The 22989-nt window shown below is 37.0% G+C and overlaps 1 protein-coding gene across 1 annotated transcript in view; it reads left to right on the plus strand.

Moving 5' to 3' along the window:
- GLP2R (glucagon like peptide 2 receptor) overlaps positions 1 to 21816 on the plus strand; it is a gene marked incomplete at its 5' end in the record, with an annotated part of 39856 nt that extends 18040 nt beyond the window's left edge. The window contains 11 exons of the mRNA XM_081319012.1: positions 1844 to 1948; positions 3264 to 3385; positions 6213 to 6319; positions 11621 to 11795; positions 12412 to 12571; positions 14049 to 14193; positions 15391 to 15460; positions 16425 to 16513; positions 18124 to 18262; positions 19783 to 19824; positions 20762 to 21816. Of these exons, the coding sequence (XP_081175138.1) occupies positions 1844 to 1948; positions 3264 to 3385; positions 6213 to 6319; positions 11621 to 11795; positions 12412 to 12571; positions 14049 to 14193; positions 15391 to 15460; positions 16425 to 16513; positions 18124 to 18262; positions 19783 to 19824; positions 20762 to 21070 (1463 nt within the window). The remainder of the gene's footprint in view (positions 1 to 1843; positions 1949 to 3263; positions 3386 to 6212; positions 6320 to 11620; positions 11796 to 12411; positions 12572 to 14048; positions 14194 to 15390; positions 15461 to 16424; positions 16514 to 18123; positions 18263 to 19782; positions 19825 to 20761) is intronic.
- Between the last annotated feature and the right edge of the window lie 1173 nt (positions 21817 to 22989).

Below are 22989 nucleotides of genomic sequence, written 5' to 3' on the forward strand. Positions count from 1 at the left end.
GGAATACTGATATCATGTCTCCCTTATTTCTTCTTTTCTTTAGACTAGGCAACCCAAGTCCCACAGCTGTTCTTTGTATGTTTTAGTCTCCAGGCCTTTGATCATCTTAGTTGCTCTTCTCTGAATTTTTCCCAAACTCTCAACATATTTTTGTGATATGGTGACCAAAATTGCTTGCAGTATTCCAGGTGTGGTCTTACTAGAGTTTTATAAAGCGGTACTAATACTTCATGTGTTCTTGATTCCATGCCTCTGTTTATACAACCCAGGATTGTATTCACTTTTTTGGTTGCTGCTGCACACTGCTGGATCATAGTCAAGTGATCGTCCACTAGAACTCCAAGGTCCCTCTCACAGTTACTGTTTTTGAGCCAGGTCCCACCCAATCTGTACTTGTACCTTTGATTTTTCCTGCCTAAATGTAAAACTTTGCTTTTCTCCACTTTGAAACTCATTTTGTTGGATAGGGCCCATTGCTCGAGTTTGTCAGGATCCATTTGGATCCCGAGTTTGTCTTCTGGGATGTTGGCTACTCCTGTCAGTTTGGTGTCATCTGCAAATTTAATGAGTTCCCCTTCAATTCCCAAGAATGGCTAGGATGCAAGTAAAGCTTTTATTAGAGGCTATTTCATACAACATAATAATGAATTTAAGAAGCTGCTACAGAATAGTCCTAATAAAATGGGAAAATAAGCAGTCTACTTACTTAGAAAATCCAGCTATCTGGAAAAAGTCTAATACTGGGAGGAAAGAGAGGATGAATGGTGAATGGATTTAATTACAGTGTCTATGAGTGCAATTTTGGAAGACCTGAAAGATCAAAGTTAGGGATAGATTGTCATGGACAAAATTTATCTATCTGGTTGCTAGGAGTAAAAAAAAAAAGCTGCTGTTGCTGCTTTCATGTTTTCAACCTTTTCTGATTCCTCTCTTTGTTTCCTCTCTTGATAACCTACTTTATATTCTACTGACATATAACATGAAGTTGTGATCTGGTAAAGATGATAATTAGCTGAAATATTATCTGTCTGACTTAGCTAAATGCTGATTGTTACTCATTTTTAAACTTTCTGACTAACCTTTTGGCCTCTAGAGATCAATTTGAATTACTTTCTCTGGTTCACCATATTGTATTTCCTTTTAGCATGTGACCAGAGAAATTCTGAAAATGAAAAACAAAGCAAAAAGTGCATATATAAAAAGGGATGGTTAGGTTTAAAAAAAAAAAACAACGCAACATTCAACATGTACATAAAGACAAAAAAGGATAAAGAAAAGACAAAGAGAGGTAAAGCATAGAATGGGGGCTAGACATTTACTTTATATTTACACTCCCATGCCTTTTAAATTTATTTGTCATGGTTACAATCTGACAGCTTGTATTTTGATTGGTCTTGATACTGTTAGTTTAATAAGCTAAGTGTCCCAAACCAAATTACCATTTCTATCTATCTGGAATCTCAGCCAACCAAGTTGGTTTGCAACAAGGTGCAATGTTAATGTTGAAAACAGCAGCAGAGTAAGTTTATGATGAAGAAATAAAAAGTGAGATTACTTAAGTTAAAAATTGGCTGGTCACAACAATATCTGTTTGGTTTATGAAAGAAAAATAAGTTGGCAACTAAGTGCGCTTAAGATACTATTTAAATCTGTTTTCAGAAAGGTAACTTGGTTACAAATCATAATTTTATATGGTCACTAAGTAACAAATATACAAAGTTACCGTATTGCAAATGTAATCACTGCAGAGCTTAGTTTAGACATATTGCATTCCTTGGTGATCAATTACTTGTAAACTTTAGTTAACCTTCAAAAATATTCTCTCTTTCCTTCTCCTTCACAGGAATATACTGTAATGGAAGTTTTGACCAGTTTGCTTGCTGGCCTCATTCGCCACCAGGAAATATCTCTGTTGCTTGTCCATCTTATTTACCGTGGCTTAAAAGTGGTAATGTAAACTTGGAAACTGCTAAATTGTAATACGCTATATGATTGTCCTTCCCTCTTGGAGTTTTAGATTGGGCATAACATGATCTAAAATGAAGTTCTTCTGTTCTAATAGTATCTAGTAGCTTTTGGAGAAAAATCTGAATTATAATCTGATTCTTCTGTCATCAGTACAGAGTATAGCAATTATAAAAGCAGTGGTACTAAAATCTGGAACTTCATTATCTTCCTACATTTGCCACAGTCCCTAAAGCTGAACGTTCAAGTTCATAAATTTCGTATGGGGCACCCCTGACTTTCCACATGTCCTGAACTGCAGTTCCCATCATCTTTCACCACTAGTCATGTTAGCAAAATTGAGTGAAAGTTAGCAGTCTTTGGAAGCACTGTACCCATAAGTTTTGCAATAGGAATAATTATGTCATTTCTTAGCAGGTGCAAAGATATGGTATGGCATTTTATTATTACATTTTCACATCTATGCTGGTGCAAAGTTCTCACTATAGTTACCAGTAGTTCTGAATACTTCACATGGCAAATCTGGAGTGATTTCCTTATGGTATTAGCTAATGCTTATCATAACCATATAGGAAGTAGAATACAAGATTGATATGTTCACATTTTTTATTTCTAGTCAAAGGGAACATAAGTAGCAGAACTAGAAAGACCTGGTGGCTAAATGAAAGATCAGTTTGTATAAGCATGATCATCACAAAATGATTGTGACATCAACTGTGGGAAACAATATGGAGCAATCTAAAAACCATGGAAAACAGAAAAAAGTGTTCATGTCTCTTCAAATATAATTGTTTTTGGCAAAAACTGCTCACGATCAGCTGTGTTTAGGAAAGAGACACATTTGAAATTAAAGAAAGATGGATGACTTAAATACCCATGGACCTTATATCAAAAGACAGTAGAGATGGAGAGACACATTTGACCAGAGATCTATTTCCAATACAAAAAGACCCTAATTATGTTGAATTAATTAATGCTTTGTAACCTCAAGCGCAATTCATTTAAAGCATGACAAAAGCTATTTAAAGAAATATGGTCTTATCCCATGGGTTTAGGCTTGTAAAAAGATTTAAAAATAGGGAATTATGCAGGATTGACAGTGTTAATCCACTGAGAAATATTAAGCTTTCTACAGTTACCTCCCAAATAAACAGACATTACAAAGAGCTGCCTACACTAAGCCAAGTCTCCTTTTTTTGGGCTTTCTAGGCATGCAATGAAAGGATGACAGCAATAAACCACGGCTGAAAAATGAAATGTGTGGCTTGACCTTTGAGCTTGTGTCTGTTTACTTTTAGGAAGCACAAGGAAAGTATACAGAGTCTGCTTGGACCAAGGGATTTGGCAAAACATCGAAAACACAACAGAAGTTTGGAGTAACCGTTCAGAATGCCTCGAGGAGAATAATTTCGAAGCAAAAGTGAGCAAGCTCATCTTTTATGGAAGATGCATTCACCATTTTCTCAGGAAATCTCTTTTGGCCTACTGAGTATAGGCTAAGTGAAACTTGGCTTAATGCCAATAACTGCACTGTGGGATCTTGGTGTCCTAGTGGACAATTGCTTAAATGTGGGCTAAGAGTGTATGGCAGCATCCCCAAAAGCCAATGCAGTCCTAGGCTGCCTTAATAAAGAATTAATATAGAATCAAGATCAAGCAAAGTTCTAGTACTGCTTTACAAAGCCTTAGTAAGATCACACTTGAAATATTCCATCCAGTTTTGGTCATCATATTGTGAAAAAGATGTTGAGACTCTGGAAAGAGTGCAGAGAAGAGCAACAAAAAATGGTTAGGGGGCTGGAGGCTAAAACATACAAGGAATTGGGGATGTCTAGTCTAATGAAAAGAAGGACTGGGAGGGATATGATAGCACTGTTCTAATATCCTACCAAAACGAGGAGGTCAAACTATTTTCCAAAGCACCAAAAGGCAAGATAAGAAACAATGGTTGGAAAGAAACCAAGGAGAGAAGCAACCTAGAACTAAGGAGAAATTTCCTAACAGTAAGAGCAATTAACCAATGGAATAGCTTGCTCCATCACTGGAGGAAAAGGATTGTCTTCTGCAGCTCTCATTCCTGTCCTAGATTAGAACATAGAACATAGAATAATAGAGTAGGAAGGGACCTTGGAGATCTTCTAGTCCAGCCCCCTGTTCAAGCAGCAGACTATACTTTTTCAGACAAATGAGACTAGACAACCATTTGTCTGAATGATATAGGGTCTCCTACTTGAGCAGGGGGGGTTGGACTAGAACAGGCATGTCAAACTCGTGATGTCATGTGACATCGCACAACTTATTGGGACTTTTTCCCCATTGCTGGCAATGGGGTGGGCGGGGTTTCGGCATGACGCATCTGGCCTTCAGGACGGCAGTTTGGCAGGCCTGGACTAGAAGACCTCCAAGGCTCCTTCCAGCTCTATTAGTCTATTATTCTTATTTGGTACTGTGATTACAGCTCACCTATGATGCAACTTACTTTGCATGAAAATAGGTAGCATTTGTTTTAGAAAAGAGAGTTAGCATGATTTAGACTGGAGGAAGTCCCCCTCCCTCTCTCTTTTGGGATTCCAGACTACAGAGTTTATTCAAAAGAAACACAGAGAACACATCAAACTAATCTGAGAGACAAGCCATAAGTACACTCAGCAAGAGTCCAGATTTGCTTTAGTTTCCTTATTGACTATACAGCCTCCTTTGAGAATTTACATACTGGGCTTCTGTACTCCAAAGAACCCTAACTTGTAGTGATTTTTTACAAGATGAGTTCAGAAGTATAGTTTTAACAACATTATGGCTCCCAGGTACAAAATATAGGTAGGGTTTTCAACATTCAGGTACATGCACAGTGATTAGATAGCACATATGATCTATTTTCCACAATGGCCCTATATAAATCAAGATGGGAAGTCAATACAGAATGGAGGTTTGGCTAATAAAACAAAATAAACAAATTTCTCTAACACACATACAGAAAGAAGCACACACATACCCATAGAAACAGAGAGAGAGAGAGAGAGAGAGAGAGAGAGAGAGAGAGAGAGAGAGAGAGAGAGAGAGAGAGAGAGAGAGAGAGAGAGAGAGAGAGAGAGAGAGAGAGAGAGGGTTCTTACTGACACCCATTATAGATTTTTTTTGCACACCACATTTTATTGCCTTCTCCACTGCAGTTATAAATAGCAGATATAATGGAATCCCTCTAGTGCTCAAACAATGTCCTCATTCCTCTGGTGAACCTGAAACCCCAGGACATGTTTTTGTAAAGCATACATTATATGTGCAACTGCATTTTCAATTAATTTGCCCTTGAATGGAAAGAATGCCTAGGCCTCCTAAAGTTTTGTTAAATGACAGACATTCTAAAATCACGTTTTTAATTGCTAGGTTTTTGTGCCTTAGCCATAAAACTGCATCCTATCCAGTTTTGTTAATAGAAGCATACCGTACGTTAAACTATTAAAATGTTATTATATTTTTCCGGATTATACTTGGGTTACTTTAACTTATGTTTGCAATGGTTTTGGCCCTCATAAAGATTAATTGTTTTAATTTATTAAGCTCCTGTTTTTGAGTTTCCTCTGGCCTGGCACTTTGGAGCACATAAGCAGCTCCAAAGTGGAGAAGCAATAATCAAATACTGCATTCTGTTTCAAGCACTGGCTGCTAAGTGTTTCTCTAAGATAATAAATATGGCAGGAAGTGGGCAGTTACCTGCTTGTTTGTAGCATCAGACTATCAGATTTGTTTCTTAATATGATACCTCTGATTAACTTCTTTTTTTAAAAAAAAATCCTGTTAAGAGAAAAGCCCCAAGAATTAAAAAAGATAGAGGGTCAGAGAATGAAACAGAAATGGACTCAAAGTGATTTACAATAAGGGTAATAAACCAGAGGTATTGCAGCTGAAGTTTTTGAGTGATCTTCAAGGAAAGGGCACCATGTAGAGTGAATTATAGCCATGTGAATTACTGTACTCCCTCTATGAGGGAGCTTGAAAGTTAAGAATTTTGATAAATGAATGGATGGATGGATGGATGGATGGATGGATGGATGACCAGGGTATGAGTGACGGTTCTCACTCATGTAGTTTGATCAGGGATGCCTAAAAGTTTACAGTCAGGTGTATGTGTCAACATAGCACTAGCTGTTTTGGGAACTCAGCACATATATCTGACATTGTTGGATCTATTCCCCCCCCCCCCAAGAAAGTTGACTGCATTAACTATGTTGTTTCTTTGTTGCTTCCAGGCAGGAGACCTTACATTGTTTATGGTGTTTGAAAAACTTTCTACTGTGGGATATTCTATTTCTCTTGTTTCCCTTGTCTTAGCACTCTTCATACTGCTGTTATTTAGGTCAGTATAACATTTTTTTTTCAGTAGAATATGGTCTGTTTAAACTATTCATTAGAATATTTTATTTATTTGATTTATGCATCATCTTATTGTGGCATATGTTAGAACAGAGAAGGAGATGATGTCAGACCTTCCCAAAGGATTTCTCTTGATCACAGATTATGAAATATACAAAGAGCTAAAAAATGTCTTTCTACAAGGGCCATATTAGATATTAATAAAGGAAAAATAGATGAGGAAACCTTTCAGAAAGAATTTGGAAAGTATCTGAGGCATGAATCACAAAATTATAGACTACTTGAACAATGAAAATAGTGTTTTTCATATCTCATGCCTTAGGAAAATAATTGTTTTTGATGACTGTCGATAACATATCAAATATTGAAAATATTTGAAATGCATCTTATCCTGGCATATTTATCCTATCATCCAAAAAAGTTTTGGCCTAAAGTATTTACATCAGAATTAAATCATCCTTCCTCAGGTAAGTCTGTGACAATTGTGACTAGTTTAGAAATATCAGCCATAGAGAATCAACATTGAAATTAAAGGAAATGCTAAGGAATCACTGCATCCAGTAGTTAGTTAGTTAGTTAGTTAGTTAGTTAGTTAGTTAGTTAGTTAGTTAGTTAGTTAGTTAGTTAGTTTGTTTACCCTGGTGGTGCAGTGGTTAGAATGCAGTATTGCAGGCTAAGCCTGGAGTTTGATCCTGTTGGGGCTCAAGGTTGACTCAGCCTTCCATCCTTCCAAGGCTGGTGAAATGAGGACCCAGATTGTTGAGGGCAATACGCTAACATTGTAAATCACCCAGAGAATGTGCTAAAGCTCTATGGGGTGCTATATAAGTCTAAGGGCTATTTCTATTACTGTAAACACATATTTACTACCAAGCCAGCCCCACATATTTTTCAGGTTTGATGAGCTAGAATGGAATAGTCTTACCCAGCTCAGCTTAGTTATCAGTTATTCAAACAGACATTTTAAATGCAAGTGAACAAGCTCACCGCAAGAGGGAAGATTGTTAGTAAAATCCATATGTAAATGGAACAATAGGATTCCTAAATTACAATTAAAATTTTACTACCAAAAATAGGACAGTACAGATTGTAAAGAGAGGAAGGGAAGGGAGAGAATCCAAATTCTCTCAAATCATTTTGACTGAACAGAATTATAAAACATCCTGACCCTCGTGCACTTGGTTCAGCTCTGTTGTAATTCACATTGGATGACTTTATGTTCACACATAAAAGCAATGGAATAGAACAGCTACTGAGCTTGAGAAAGTAGAATAATCAGCAGAAGTTCGCCTAAAAGTTTTAATGTGCTTACTTGATGGCAAGAACATTTTTTTAAATGAACTTTGACTGTGCTAAATATTACAGTAATGTGTTGAGTAGGTTTCACAAAGCCATCAAAGCCTCAGGATTCGTGTTGTGTTTGAAGTACGCTACATCATATCAGTTATGAACCTTGTGGAAGTACAGTAATAGGTACCTAATATAAGAGTAACATTAATAAGCTGATACAAGCTAAAATTGTAGCAAAGATTTTAATGAGAGGTCACTTAATGTAACGGAGTGTATAGACTGGAGAATAGGAAAGAAAGAAGAGGAAAAATAAGAAGAAATCTTAATAGTTCCACGTGGGGATTGGTTTGTTTTGATACCTTTGAGCCTAGAAATGTCCCCGCGGTTTTCATTGCGGTATTTTGGAAGTAGTTTGCTCTTGCCTTTTTCCAGGATCTGGAGGAGAGAAACTGGCCCAAGGTCATGCAGCTGGCTTTGTGCCTAAGACACATGGCTTCCATGTTTCTAGCCTAGTGCCTTTAATCATTACACCAAACTGGCTCACATATGACACAACTTTGTACAGGTGTGGTTTAATAAAAATATGCCATGGAACTGAATCTTCTACTTTTCTCCAATGCTTACAGTATTTCTGAGTACTTTGTACTTTGCTTTGTTCTTCAATGTTGTGTGAGAGTTGGGGCTTTTCTTTTTTTGTAATCATTTTAAAGTTTTTGTGAAAACTGTAATTTATTCCAAAGTTTATTATATAAACATGCCTACATAATTCATGAAGATGACAGCAATCATTTCAATTAAAAAGGCCAAGTATTTGGAAGGACGTGGGCTGTCTTGTCATGATTATTTATGATCCGTGGTTAGATAGCGGACAAATAAGGAGACTTCTTCTAATATGCAGAAGCAAGATAAACTTTATATGATCTACAATTTATGCACATTTGGTTGTATCTGTTTCACTGATGCTTTTCAAAATATGCCAATTCCTTGTGGATCATTTATAATCAACATAACTCCCCTTGAGTTCTAATTAGGCCAATTCCTTGTGGATTAACCTTCATCCCAGACTATTGCCTAATTTCTGTTCTCTTTTACACAATTTCCTTTTTCAGTGACATGTAAGTAGTACTTATAGAAATCATAGCTATTGATTGTAAACATGTCATGGGTACGGTAAGAATATTCTCAGATTAAAATCTACATAGTTGCATTTTATAATATGAAGTTATATAAGGATATTTTCACAAAAATCTAAAAATCTTTTTTTTTTTAGTATTTAGCATCACATTAACTTTTAGTACTAGACCAGGCTTCAATTTCATTGTGTCAATTTTTTCCTCTGAGTTGGGCTAATCTTAAAATGAAAAGATCCAGAACCAAGGCACAAATTAATGTTTAATATTACTGCACTCTTATGAACTTTTGGAATGAGGGTGGTGACGGGTGAGGGGCGATGACTTTGATTCCAGCTGCAACACTTGTTGCTCTGTTTTTGCTCAGTCCTGCACAACTTTATGTAGCTACATGTATTTCTTTTTTAAAAATTAGAATTTTAAAGAATTAGAATTTTAAAATACTGCAACGTTGACACTCTTGATCGCAATCATCGACATTATGATACTCTCAGCTAAACAGCTATCTTTTCATTTGCTCTCTTCAGACTAGAAGAACATTTTCCAGTACATAAACATCTTACAAATAATAATTCTTTTGTTTTAAATCAACAATTATTCTAGCTGTTCATAAGATAACACAGGCTCTGAGAACATGAAGGAGATGCACAACAAAGTCACTGACTGTCTAGCAAATTATATTTGAACTATTCCTCTACAAGGACTCTTCCACCACACAGTACATTAATTTGTCTTAATTGACCTCTGGAATCTGGTTTTGTTGAAAAGAAGAGCTGTTCACTTGTCAAACACAGGAATATTAATGTGATTATATTATGATAGGAGTTCTCAAGTAGTCCTAAAAGTCTGAGCTTTTTGAAATGATGATTTCATTTTTTTCCCCTTTTAAAATGTTTGAACACTCACAGTCCATGCTGTATTGGGAGCATACAAGAGAGGAATTCAATGGAAAAATGTTTGACCAGGCAGGGACAGGATTATGAACATCTGAGTACAAATAGTCCTCAACATATGACTGCAAATGAGCCCAAATTTTCTGTTGCTAAATGAGACAATAGTTAAGTGAGTTTTGCCCCATTTTACGACCTTTCTTTCCACATTTGTTCAGTGAATCACTGAATTAGTAACACAGTTGTTAAGTGAATCTGGCTTTCCCATGGACGTAGTTGGTAAGGTCACAAAAGGTGGTCACATGACCCCAGGAGACTGCAACCATCATAAATATGAACCAGTTGTCAAACATCCAAGTGTAAATCACATGACCATGGGGGATGCTGCAGTGATCATAAGTAGGGAAAATGGTCATAAGTCAGTTTTTTCAGTGCCGTTGTAACTTCGAACTGTCTTGTAAGTCAAGGACTACCTGTACATCCTTTCAAGATCTGATCATCATATGGAGGGAATGGTGTACTACGGGATTCTTTGTAATGGAACTTTTGAACAGAAGTGACTTTGTGCAGCAACTGGGAAAAACTGATTATGTTGGGAGAACACAACATTGGGGGAATAAAAGCTCCTACACCAAACGCAGCAAAAGCTGGCTGGGACTCAATGAAACATGGTCAAACGCCAGGAATTTGCATTTTCAGGAAAGACATCTGTGTAGCTTCGTATGCAGTTTTACCTGCCACATAACTAGCTAAGCAAACAGTCCAGTGAACCCTTCATGATCAGGCCACCCTCATCCCCAAAGAAGAGTATAATTTCCCAGTCACATCACGAAAAGAACATACTGTATTCTCTTCAAATAAGAGTGTAACTAACTTTGTTGTATTCTTATAACCTCTCCTCTCCTCTCCTCTCCTCTCTTCTGTCTCTTCTCCTCTCTTCTCCTCTCCTCTCCTCTTCTTTCTCCTCTCCTCTCCTCCTCTCCTCTCCCCTCCCATCTCCTCTCCATTTCTTTCTCTTCTCCTCTCTTCTCTCTCTTCTCCTCTCTTCTCCTCTCTTCTTTCTCCTCTCCTCTCCTCTCCTCTCCTCTCCTCTCCTCTCCTCTCCTCTCCTCTCCTCTCCTCTCCCCTCCCATCTCCTCTCCATTTCTTTCTCTTCTCCTCTCTTCTCTCTCTTCTCCTCTCTTCTCCTCTCTTCTTTCTCCTCTCCTCTCCTCTCCTCTCCTCTCCTCTCCTCTCCCCTCCCCTCCCCTCCCATCTCCTCTCCTTTTCTCTTCTCTTCTCTTCTCTTCTCTTCTCTTCTCTTCTCTTCTCTTCTCTTCTCTTCTCTTCTCTTCTCTTCTCTTCTCCTCTCCTCCCCTCCCCTCCCCTCCTCTCCTCTCCTCTCCTCTTCTCCTCTCCCTCCCCTCCCATCTCCTCTCCTTTTCTTTCACTTCTCCTCTCTTCTCTCTCTTCTCCTCTCTTCTCCTCTCCTCTCCTCTTCTTTCTCCTCTCCTCTCCTCTCCTCTCCTCCCATCTCCTCTCCTCTCCTCTCCTCTCCCCTTCTCCTCTCCCCTCCCATCTCCTCTCCTTTTCTTTCTCTTCTCCTCTCTTCTCCTCTCTTCTCTTCTCCTCTCCTCTCCTCTTCTTTCTCTTCTCCTCTCTTCTCCTCTCCTCTTCTTTCTCCTCTCCTCTCCTCTCCTCTTCTCCTCTCCCCTCCCATCTCCTCTCCTCTCCTTTTCTTTCTCCTCTCCTCTCTTCTCCTCTCCTCTCCTCTCCTCTCCTCTCCTCTTCTTTCTCTTCTCCTCTCTTCTCTTCTCCTCTCCTCTCCTGTTCCTTCCCTTCCCTTCCCTTCCCTTCCCTTCCCTTCCCTTCCCTTCCCTTCCCTTCCCTTCCCTTCTCTTCTCTTCTCTTCTCTTCTCTTCTCTTCTCTTCTCTTCTCTTCTCTTCTCTTCTCTTCTCTTCTCTTCTCTTCTCTTCTCTTCTCTTCCCCTTCAGGAAACTGCATTGCACAAGAAATTACATCCATATGAATCTCTTTGCTTCATTCATCCTCCGAGCTGCAGGAGTTCTAATAAAAGACGGCATAACCCGCAGTACTTATGAATTTATTTCTTCGGAGTCAGAAAAGCCAGCTGATGAAAATGGATGGATTTTTTCCTTGAGTCCAGAGGTATTGTAGTAGGCACTCTCAATGTTAATATTAATTGACTGAAGCAGCAAAATGATATCTGATTGAAAGAATGATGTCTGTTCTTCTATATATCCTTTTCTAAATTCAGTAGCAATAAAAGTTGCAGGGCTAAATTTTCTGGCTAAATTCATTCATGGTGCTTAAATGATGCTCATCCCTTGTTTACCACCTGTGAGAACTAGTGGCTAATTTTTAAGCAACAACAATTGATGTACAAATGCAAGGTCAGGAAGCACATTAAATTTGTTTTTGTCTGTTTGAAATATTTATGGGCTACTGTTTTGTGAATTCCCGGAAAAACTAACACAATAAATTAAAACATGATATCCCAAAGCAAGGCAGTTTAAAAGAAGGGAGAAAGAAACAGGAACAAAGTTAAAACATTAAATTTCTGAATGAGGTTTCAATAGACCTGCTAAAAAATAGCAACTCTTTTCCCCATGGACTTGGAGCATGAAGGGTAAATTACTATCATATTGTTCCTAGGCAAGTAGCATGCATTCCTGCAGCCAATAAACTCAAGGCCAAAATAAATTAATCCCTTACTGGGATCTGCACAGTGTTTTTAACTCTTCTTTTTGTCTCTTCTTTGCAGAAACTAACCTTATGCAGGATGGCTCCCCTTTTCATGCATTATGTTGTTGGAGCAAATTTTTACTGGCTTTTAGTGGAAGGAATTTACCTCCACAGGTTATTAGTAGCTACTGTGCTGTTTGAGAAACATCAGCTGCTGAGATACATCTTCATTGGATGGGGTAAGCTTGGACTTTTCCAAGGAGACGGACTTGATTTATAAACTGATAGGTTTATATCTTTCAGTCAGTTTTGTGATTGGTTCAGCTATTCAGATGGAATGGTCTTTGATTTATTCAGTGGTGGGATTCAGCTGGTTTGCACCACTTTGGAAGAACTGGTAGCTAATTTTTGGTTGCCCAGGCCCAGAATGGACTTCTGGAAGCAGCATCCACACAGAGAACCGGCTGTTCACCTATTTGAATAAACAGGGATTTATTACCCCTGTTCCTGCTGTTGAGAAGTTTTCAGTCAACTTGTTCTTGATTTTTTACATCAGATTATTAGAAAAATGCAGTCCTTGGAGTTTGCTGCTGTCATTATTTGCTTGGCGATTTTCAAAACACACACAAACCAGAAGGCAAATATCTATGAACATATTTGTTGAATGAAGAAAGTAGATTTTTACAAGGAACAAGCTCTGAGGAAAACAAAATTATTGAGACTGTTAGCTTTCCTTTATTCACATAATCAGTGATAATCCCTACATATCAGCTATCCTTCTTACACTGAATATATTAGACTGTGAAGTTTTGGGGGAAAACTTAGAAGACGGCAATAGTAAAACAACTGAACTAGAAGAACAGCATTTAACTCAAAGGATTTGATACCCTCAGAAACCATATTAAGCCTTGTCATGCAATAATATCCACCTCTGTTTGTCCTTTCAGGTTTTCCAATTTTGTTTGTAGTTCCTTGGGCAATAATAAAATACCATTGGGAGCAAAGAGAGTAAGTTTCTGTCTTAAATATTCCTGTAACTGGTTTCATTGTTTCTTTGCTTGCCTTTTTTGTGCCAATAGAAAAAGGAGCCTTTTGTTTATTTCCCCAGAATGTTTAGACTAAAGATGACCAATCATTTGTTCTGCATTGCTAGGCAATAAGGAAACTTTTTGCAACCTCCTAAACAGCTGTTTTAATCCCCCATTCTTGATCATGGGCATAATCTTAACTTTTAAAAATATGCTAGCTAGAAAGGTTAGGGTACAGCAAAAATCACTTCTATGGACTATTCTACGTTGAAAGAGGAGAAAAAGCACAGAAAAGAAGGAAAGTCAAGAAAGGATGGAAAATTTCATCATGTCTGAACAGAAATCAGATTACAATGATGTATACAACACTGATACAAGGGTACCTTAGGCTGTGAATAATCCTAAGCAAATAGCAAGACATTAAGATTAGAGTCAATACATATTTATTCAGCCTAACAGCAGACTATCTGGGCTTTGGCCATACTCAGAATTGGGCTGGAACACCAAATATGATAAAATAATTCTTGTGAATGGTAAGGATGCTTGTAGACATTGAGGGGGCCTGGTTTCAATGGAACAGTCCTGGGAGTTTGATATATACTCTTCTGAGTGTTTTAAAGGAAGAGAAGAATGTAACCAACAGCTCTTAGGCTATTCATTCTTAATATTAAACCACTTTGGATTCCAGGGATAGACAACCTTTGCCCCTACCGATATTGTGAACAACTCCCAACATCCCATGGAAATATGGGTTATGGTGAAAAATGTGGGGAATTGCAATTCAGTATCATCCAGAGAAACAAGATTGTCTGCTTATGTCCTTTTCTAAGAAAGTAAGGTTGTAATTCTGTACTGTTCCTATCTGGAAGTAGACTCAGTTGCAGTTAATTGGGCTTATTTCTAAGTAGGCATTCATGGGATCTTAAAGAAATACCCATTAGAACAAAGATTTTTTTTAAAAAAAATATCATTCTTCTTCACTCAATCCTCCATAAGCAATCTCTATTCCCATTATAAATAAGAAATTGTGTTATAGTCTGCTTCAGCCAAGACCATTGGAGAGATATTTTTCTTTTAAAGGCTAAAAAAGGGAAGGGAGTATTTGGATTTAACAGAATAACAGAATGACAGAGTTTGAAGGGACCATGGAGGTTTTCTAGTCCAAATCCCTGCTCAGGTAGGAAACCCTATAGTATTTCAGACAAACAACTGTCCAATCTTTTTCTTGAAAACTTCCAGTGGATTGTTAGAAATCAAGAACTGTTAGTGTTGACTGTGGAAAAAAGTAGTATCCCTGTAGTTTCATATCAAGAACTATTAATTTCTAAAGTGTTACAGAATTGAGACCAAGTTTTGACTCTAAAGTGTGCCAAAGATAAACTTTATATCCTCATCCTTGTGAAGCCTAGTAGTATAAAAATCTAGATGGCACTTTTTATTTCTATGCCACAAACAATTCTTATGAAAGGGAGGTCAGTCCATTGTTGGGTTTTGAATGTTTTGAAGAACTCCATGCAGGTGAGTCTTAAGAATTTCCTGATTCCTGCTCCTCTTGCTATTGATCTTCTGATCCATAAATTATATTCCTTTTCACCAGAAGAATGATGGGTAGCTATCACATTCCAAATCAGACTTCAGAGATTCAGAATAATAATTTCTGAATCCTAGGTTCATCCCTCTCCAATGAATAAATAAGTACAATTTCAGAAGTTCTGTAGGAATCTCAAAAGGAAGGGTTAGGGATTGCTAAATTTCTTTTAAATTGTGGTGGCTCTGTGGGGGAAAAGTGTATTATCCATACAATGGATTACTTTCCCAGAAAACAAAGCATAAGGTTTTGGGGGAGAGATGAGAGATCCTGCATATAACAGCAGCTCTGCTGCTCTCTCTTGAAGCTTTTAAAACTTTTCATATGCTTTTTGATACAATTCTATAATTCACCAAGTTAAATTATACAGTTTTTAAAAAATAATAACAAATATGGTTTATTGTTTGTTATTACATGACATAAATTTTCACTTGTTTTCTAGATGCTGGTCAACAAATGAAACCATGACTGTCTGGTGGATCATTCGAGGACCCATATTATTCTCCATTGTTGTAAGGATCATTGTAAAATTGCTTACTCTTCCGTTGTACAGAACAGTAATACAATACAATATTGCTTTTAAGCCAAAATATGCACCTTAAATCATTTACAGAATTCAAGGAGCTGCAAAGATAGCAGAAGGAAAAAGATGATGGGGACTTGTAATCAATCTAGTTGGGACCCATAGATTGAAAAAATCTTTACCGTATGCTGGGATTAATACTTAAATCAGTGAGGTGCAGCAAGAGCTTTCAAACTGTGGGTTAGAGTTCAACATCTATAAACAACTTGATTACAAATCATAAGTAACATCAGGTCCTCAGTTCATATAGAGTTGCCTTTCCAATGTAACAAGGGCATGAAGAATTCCTGTTGTCCACCATCAATTTTTATGTAGCAATTATGTAGTTCAAAGGACCCTAGGTATTTGAAAATATTGTATATTGTTTCATAGTAAAGGTGTAATTACTCCTTAACAGTAGCCCAGAGTTGCCAAGCAGCAATTTACCAGGAGGGATCTGTGTCCAATAATTACTTTCATCATTCTAAATTAGTAAGAAAAGTCAAAAATTCTTTATTTTTTGTTTTTATGGCAATAAACACTTGAAAAATCCTTTATGTTCAAGAATATTTTGTATATATATATTTCTTCTGCCACTTAACCACTAGTGCTAAACCTCAGCATTTTTCTCTTCCTTTTGGTCCACTACTACCCCTCCCCCTCCCCCAATTACTATTAGTAAGCTTTGAGCTTTCAAATAACAAGCAGGACAGAGCAACAACATTGTATAGGAAATACCTGAAAGCCGAGTCTCTATACAGTACATTAAAATTATTTAAAACAGTCTGAAAGGTGTTTCTTGCAGTTGTCTTGCCCCTAGGCAATCCCTGTAAGAGATGATTTTGCAGACAAACAAACCTTTATTGTATTTGGAGAAACCAACTAAGATGTGTGATTTTCCCCCCTCCCCCAAGGTTAATTTCTGCATCTTCCTGAACATTCTGAAACTGTTACTTTCCAAACTTAAAGCCCAGCAGATGACCTTCCGTGACTATAAGTTCAGGTAGATATTGATTTCTTATAATTTTCTGTACCATTTTTTTTAAATACACACTGGATTTGATTCGCAGCAGTCAATATATTTGTCCGACATCGTAATACATATTTGTTTAACATTTCATTCACCTGATAATGTAAATGAAAATCTGCAAAGATTTATATCAATGTTTCTCAATCTTAGCAACTTTTAGGTGTGTAGACTTCAAGTCCCAGAATTCCCCAGCCAGCCATGTACATCTACACATCTTCAAGCTGTCAAGATTGAGAAACATTGATTTACTTTGCTAAATGCATTTGTCATTGAAGATCCACAAGAATCTTTGCTGTTTATTTAAGGAGAATGTGTCATTTTTAAAGAAATTGAAAGTGCAACAGAATGGATACTAATTTTAATGTGAAATATGGGACAATATGCTCCATCAATCATGTTTCATTTTGGATAGCAGGTTGGATGGAATCTCACAACTTTGAACAGAATGCAAAATGCAATAAAGAAAAATAAATAAATCCACAATTCCAAAATGTAAACCTGGTAAATATACATCAGGAAGAACATCAAAGTAGAAATGGTTTAAGGTTTAAGGAACAACCCTAAGAAAAAGTAGGAGTATTCTAATCTTGGAATATGCCACTAAAGCTATGCCTACTGTTAGAATATGTTGTTGAAAAAATGGTTTGTTTAACAGAGTATTATTAATACACAGTGAAAGTTGTACTGGGACTTTTAGGCAAACAGTAATGCACTAACACGAGTTTTATAACTTATTTTTACTCAGACAACAAAAAGAAACACAGTAAGAAATAGTCCAAGTATCAATCCAGTATCATGCACATAAAAGTCAGTCCATAAAAAACATAGTATCAAAATACAAAAGCTGCTTACCAATATCAAAAACAATATACACTGTAGCAAGCAGTTGATTCTTGAGAGAATAAATATCAAGTTAGCAAACAAGAGAACAAGAGGTATCCAAACACTAACATCAAACACATATACAAGAGCAACTACGTGTAACATCTAACTCTCTTTTATGTGGAATAATTACAGCCACACCCTTAGACCGTTTAACTCCTTAAAGGTGCTTTTACTCCATTATATAATATTGTCACCCAAATCAAGTTTAATCTCTAACACCTACTGAATATCATCAAGGCAGAAAGAGAAGGACCATATTCACTGTTCTTTCTTTACTTGGTATTTTAAAACAGAAAGAAATCCTTCCTCTTACCAAAAGGAAATATACTGACTTCCCAAGCCCTTTGTCGTCTCCTTCAAGTCTCACTAGCTTCCTCGGAGAGCTTTTTAAGCTTTTTCCCAATTTCACAAAGTCCCAGTTTGGGGATGCAATGTCAGATTCCTTCTCCAAGACTAAGGAAGGCCCTGTCTCTGACCGTAGAAGGGAGAAATCAGTGGGTTCTAAAGTCACTCAGATGCTGTTCCAAGAATCACAGGGCTGCAGTCTTAGCATGGAAGAATGCTTAATGCTCATAGACATCTCAGTCCAATCCCAAATCAATGTCTCAAGGAACTGACTGTCATAATTCCATTATGTGTTTCTTGCTGAGTTTTATTTCAAGGATTTAATTCATGTTGGTGATTGTTTTCATTTTAAGATTGGCAAGGTCAACTCTTGTGTTAATACCTTTGCTTGGAATTCATGAGACTGTTTTTACTTTCATCATGGATGATCATGTTGAAGGATTCTCCAGGAATGTCAAAACCTTCATCCAGCTAACCATCGGCTCTTTCCATGTAAGTGTGATGGAAGTGTATTAAAAAAAATTAATATCAACTTTACAGGATGCAAATGTGAAAAAAAATATCAAAAACCATAATCACAGATCATTAATAAACGATGCATAACACAATAATCTTTAAAATATAATTTAAAACATATTTTAAAATACAATTTGATAAAAACATTTAACTTCTACTACTGAATAAATATCTAGCATATCTGAAGAATATTAGCATTCCATAAAATTATTTGTCTAGAATTCTTTCCAAATCAAATATGATTTTTCAGTATTGTCACTTCAATTATTGGCTTGAGCTTTTTGAAACAATATTTAAGTACAGTAGTGGCTGCCAAATTAAAATTTTCTCCTTTTCCTCACAAGTCAGAGGAACAGATCTGGTTAACAGGTATAATGATAATTCTTAATTAGCAATGCCTTCAATAAACTGAATCTTTGATACTTACCTGACAAAAAGCAACAACAAAAATCAAACCTAGTTTATCATTGCTACCCCCCTCCAAAAAAAGAATAAAAATCTAGTGGAGAAAAATTGTATGTGCAGTATTTGGCTTAGCTTGTATTTATATTAATTTTTTATTTCTTTTAAATTTAACTTGATTGCTATTGGAGACTTAGTTCGATTAAAACAATTCAGTGAAATAGTTTTAATTATTAGGAACATTTTCAAGAGATTTGTTACTATAATTTCCCTGCCCTAATCTGATTTTAGAGTCTGATTATTTAGCACTACAATATATTTTAATTTTTTTTGGGAAGGCTGTTAAACCCAAAGAATGAGACATTTGAAGTCAGTTCCATGCTTGTTGGAAGTGATGCGTTGTTTTTCAAATGTCATAAACCTACCTATTTGAGTCTTAGAATTCCACACAATTCAACCAACAACAGAAATTCCACACAACAAAATTAGATTTATATCAGTCTAATATGGGTAGTTCTAAGAAGGCAATTTTAAAATATGTGCATAATAAATGAGAGAGCAGAATGAATGGGTCTTTTGGAAAAAAATCTTAAATTTAATGCTCACCTTTCAAGATTCTACAGCCACATTCTAGGGAGATGTAATTCTACAGGCATAAACGTAATGTGCCCTAAACTTTAGATTACAAGCTTTCCTGTTCAGGAAGTAGTAAAGTAGTAAACTTTAGACTACAAACTTTCCTGCAATGTTAAAAAAAAGTCTGATTAGGGAGAAATAATATATTTTATTGGAATCAACCATTGTAGTTTCAAATAGCAAGCCAGACATTTGCTCCAGCAAAATGTTCAAAGTAAATTTACGTAGATTACTCAGAAAGGATACAGTTCAAAACTTTTATGATTGTTAAGAGGCAAAAATAATTCTTGAGCAAGAGGAAGATAGTTGCATTTATGTTCAATTTGCCAGCATGATGGCTCATGTTTCAGGTAGTTGGTTTTTTTTTGTAAAAGTATCTCTGATTGTATAAATTTCAAATCAAATTGTACTTTGGCACATGTTCCTCAAATCTAATTTATTTTCTCTTTCTCTTCCAGGGTTTTCTTGTAGCACTTTTATATTGCTTTTATAATGGCGAGGTACATTATCTTTTTCATTTCTCATTCTTCACCCCTCTGTCCCCACTTCAGTTGCTCAGGACATACTGGCTGATGATCATTCAGTTATGGAAAAATTGATTAAAGAATTATTCATTTTTCCATTACACTACTAGTAATAATTGAAAAGACACTGCTTGACCCAGCAAGTTGGCCACTTATTTGAGAAAAGATGAACAGTCTACCATGCCACACACAATAAGCCCATAGCCTTCCTGGGAGGGAGTCTGTTTATGGAGAGAGGTTTGGAGCTGCCCATTCCTCTAATAAGAGAGAAGTAGATATAATCCAAATTGAGAGAGAGCAGATGCAAGAATTCCCCCCCTTCCATTTTTTCAGTGACTTTTCATGCCCCTTTGCAAAATGGTGTAAAATTGATTGCAGTGATATTGGGGGTGTTGGGAGGGAATGCATTCCCATTCCCATTTCTATATTAACTGGTTAGATGCCTTTCACTTTTCATGCAGAATTATTGAGACAAAATAAAGATATGATCAATTCAGATGAATATGGGATTGTTTGATCTGGTGGATGTACTTACATTTGGATGTAGAGAGACAGAAATCAGTCACTCAGTAATCACCAATAGCCATGCTATATAATAGCTATATTGCTATTAGCAATGGCGATAGTATTTAGACTTGTATCTAAATGCTTCACAGTACTTTACAGTCCTCTCTAAGTGGTTTACGGAGTCAGCATATTGCCCCCAACAATCTGGGTCCTCATTTTACCCACCTCAGAAGGATGGAAAGCTGAGTCAACCTTGAGCTGGTCAGGATCAAACTGCTGGCAGTTGACAGAATTAGCCTGCAATGCTGCATTCTAACCACTGTGCCACCACGGCTCTTATTTAGAAGATACACAGTGGGAAAATGCTGCTGCAATCCCATCATCTTTTCTCTTCCCCCCCTTGCAGGTAAAGGCTGAATTACGCAAGCAGTGGTCTCGTTTCTTGCTAGCGGACCCCTTTGTCTACATGCCCTGCTTTTTTGGAAAGAACATCAAGCACTTAAGCAAATGTCCAAACAAACAGCATTTGAGCAATAATGGTCTTTCCGTTGAGGTGACGCAGCCTGCCAAGAAGCAAGCAGCCAAGGTGAGAACATGCTGCAATATGGAGCGAGACCCTGCAGCAAGACACAACCTCAGAGCAAGTGCTTCTGACAGCAGTGAAGAAGAAATTGCAAATGGGGAGACCATTGAAGAAGCCCTGGATGAAAATTAGGTTTTGAATTTTAAGAGGAAAAAATGGGTTTGTTGGGATCTACAGTATCTTTTGCACGGAAGCAACTGGAATTAAAGATCCTATGGAAGAGGAAAAGGAAAACAGTTTTGGGACATTCCCCCCCCCCATCCCTTCTTCATTTTTTCAGTAAAACAAATATTGGCATAGGCTAGGAGCTGCAACGGGTCACTTTTCTTGGTTCTCAGGAACTGGATCTGCTATCAACACTACATGGGATAAACTGATCACACACACACACATAGTGAGAGCCTGCTGGTCCCTCTGAAACTTTCACTATTAGGTCCACCAGAGGCTGACTTCTACTCTGGCTGAACCAAGGATCTGATCCCAGGAGGCTGCACTTTGGGACGTCAAGGCCTTTTTTTTAACAATGTCACTGAAACAAGGAGCAAAATGCTCCAAATGAATAATGGAACTGGTCTGAGAGTCAGTTTGCTCACCATACATTTGAAATCTTACATGTATACATCTGAAAGTATATTTTTCAGCCTTTGCTAAAATAATAGTTAAATCAGAGCTACCATGTTTTAGGACACAGTTATTAATGCTTTGTCTTTCAATATATTTCTGCAAGTCCTAATTTCTGTTATCCTTTCAATATATCTATAAAGCAAATCATTATGACTTCCATTATGCTGACAGAAAATTAGTTTGACTTAACCCAGAGCAGAAAAATCTGAGAAGTTTGAAACAGCTGGATGAAATGAAAAAAAAAACACAATGAGGAGAGACAGGGAGTTGAAGAGACTGCTGTACGAACACATCTTATTTCTCAAATAGTCACACAAGCTGAGACGCAACTGAAAAAAGCAAGATGAGAAAGCAATCAAGGGAGTTGGCAAGCAATTGGAAAGGATGCATTTAGGAATGTGTTCGCAATGTTTTTGTTTTAAAGGAAGTATGACAGAAGTGCTTATCTCTTTCATCTCTGCCCTTGTTTCTTCTTCAAATTTTCCCCAACTGTATTTCTTTCCAGAAGAGAGAGAATAGAGAATCTCCAAGCTCCAAAGTAGCCAGAAGCCTCTGCATTCTGTTCCTAGATTCGTGAGAAATGCTAGGTTTCTTCCTCCACTATCCTGAGTTTTGGGTTACCTTCAGTTACTGTTTTATTTTACTGCATACATTGGCCAGTAGCTGGGTGCTGCAGTGTTTTCTTTCCTTGCCAGTGGCTGGCTTTTGCCCTTGCTCCAAGAATTAGGTTCATTGAATAAATATGGAAACATGGACATGTTATTGCACATGAGTTTAGTTTAATCTGAGTTTAGATCTAAACTAAATTAGCCTTAGTTTAATCATAATGATTATTCTTAATAACTCAGGGAATCTATCATAATATTTACAGTATCTCATATAGTCATTGTATAACAGGACTTTTACCCTAGAGAAGCTCAAAGACTTCCTACTTATACCCCTTTTCCTAACGTAAAGGAATTGGCTTTGTGTTATGGGTAGCTGGTGATTGGAGGCTGGAAAAGTGGGCACAGACCTAGATGCACAAGCAACTGAACGCTAAATGAAGCAAATACAAACCATACCAACTCCAGAAGCTCCAACAGTCAATAACCAGCCTGCAGCTGGCACAACATTTTCCCCTTGCAGCCTTTGTTTTAATGGTAGGACCAAGGAATCCAAAATTAGTATTTCATTACCAACAGAACAGGGAGTAAAATGAAATGAAAAAATATTTACTCCTAATGAGTAAATTAGCTGCTGTTTCTAATACAGAATAGAAAGAGGAAACAGTAATATAATTAGTAGATATATCTTGATTCAAGGGGGAAAAAAGAGGGGATTTAATAATATCAGAATCTGGAAAGAAACTTAAACTTGATGTTCTAGACACACTGGATTTAAATAGAGAGAACAAGGCACGGACAAAGAGAAATAGATATGAAAAG

Source organism: Vipera berus, assembly GCF_964194415.1.
Source record: "Vipera berus genome assembly, chromosome: 2".
Taxonomy (NCBI): domain Eukaryota; kingdom Metazoa; phylum Chordata; class Lepidosauria; order Squamata; family Viperidae; genus Vipera; species Vipera berus.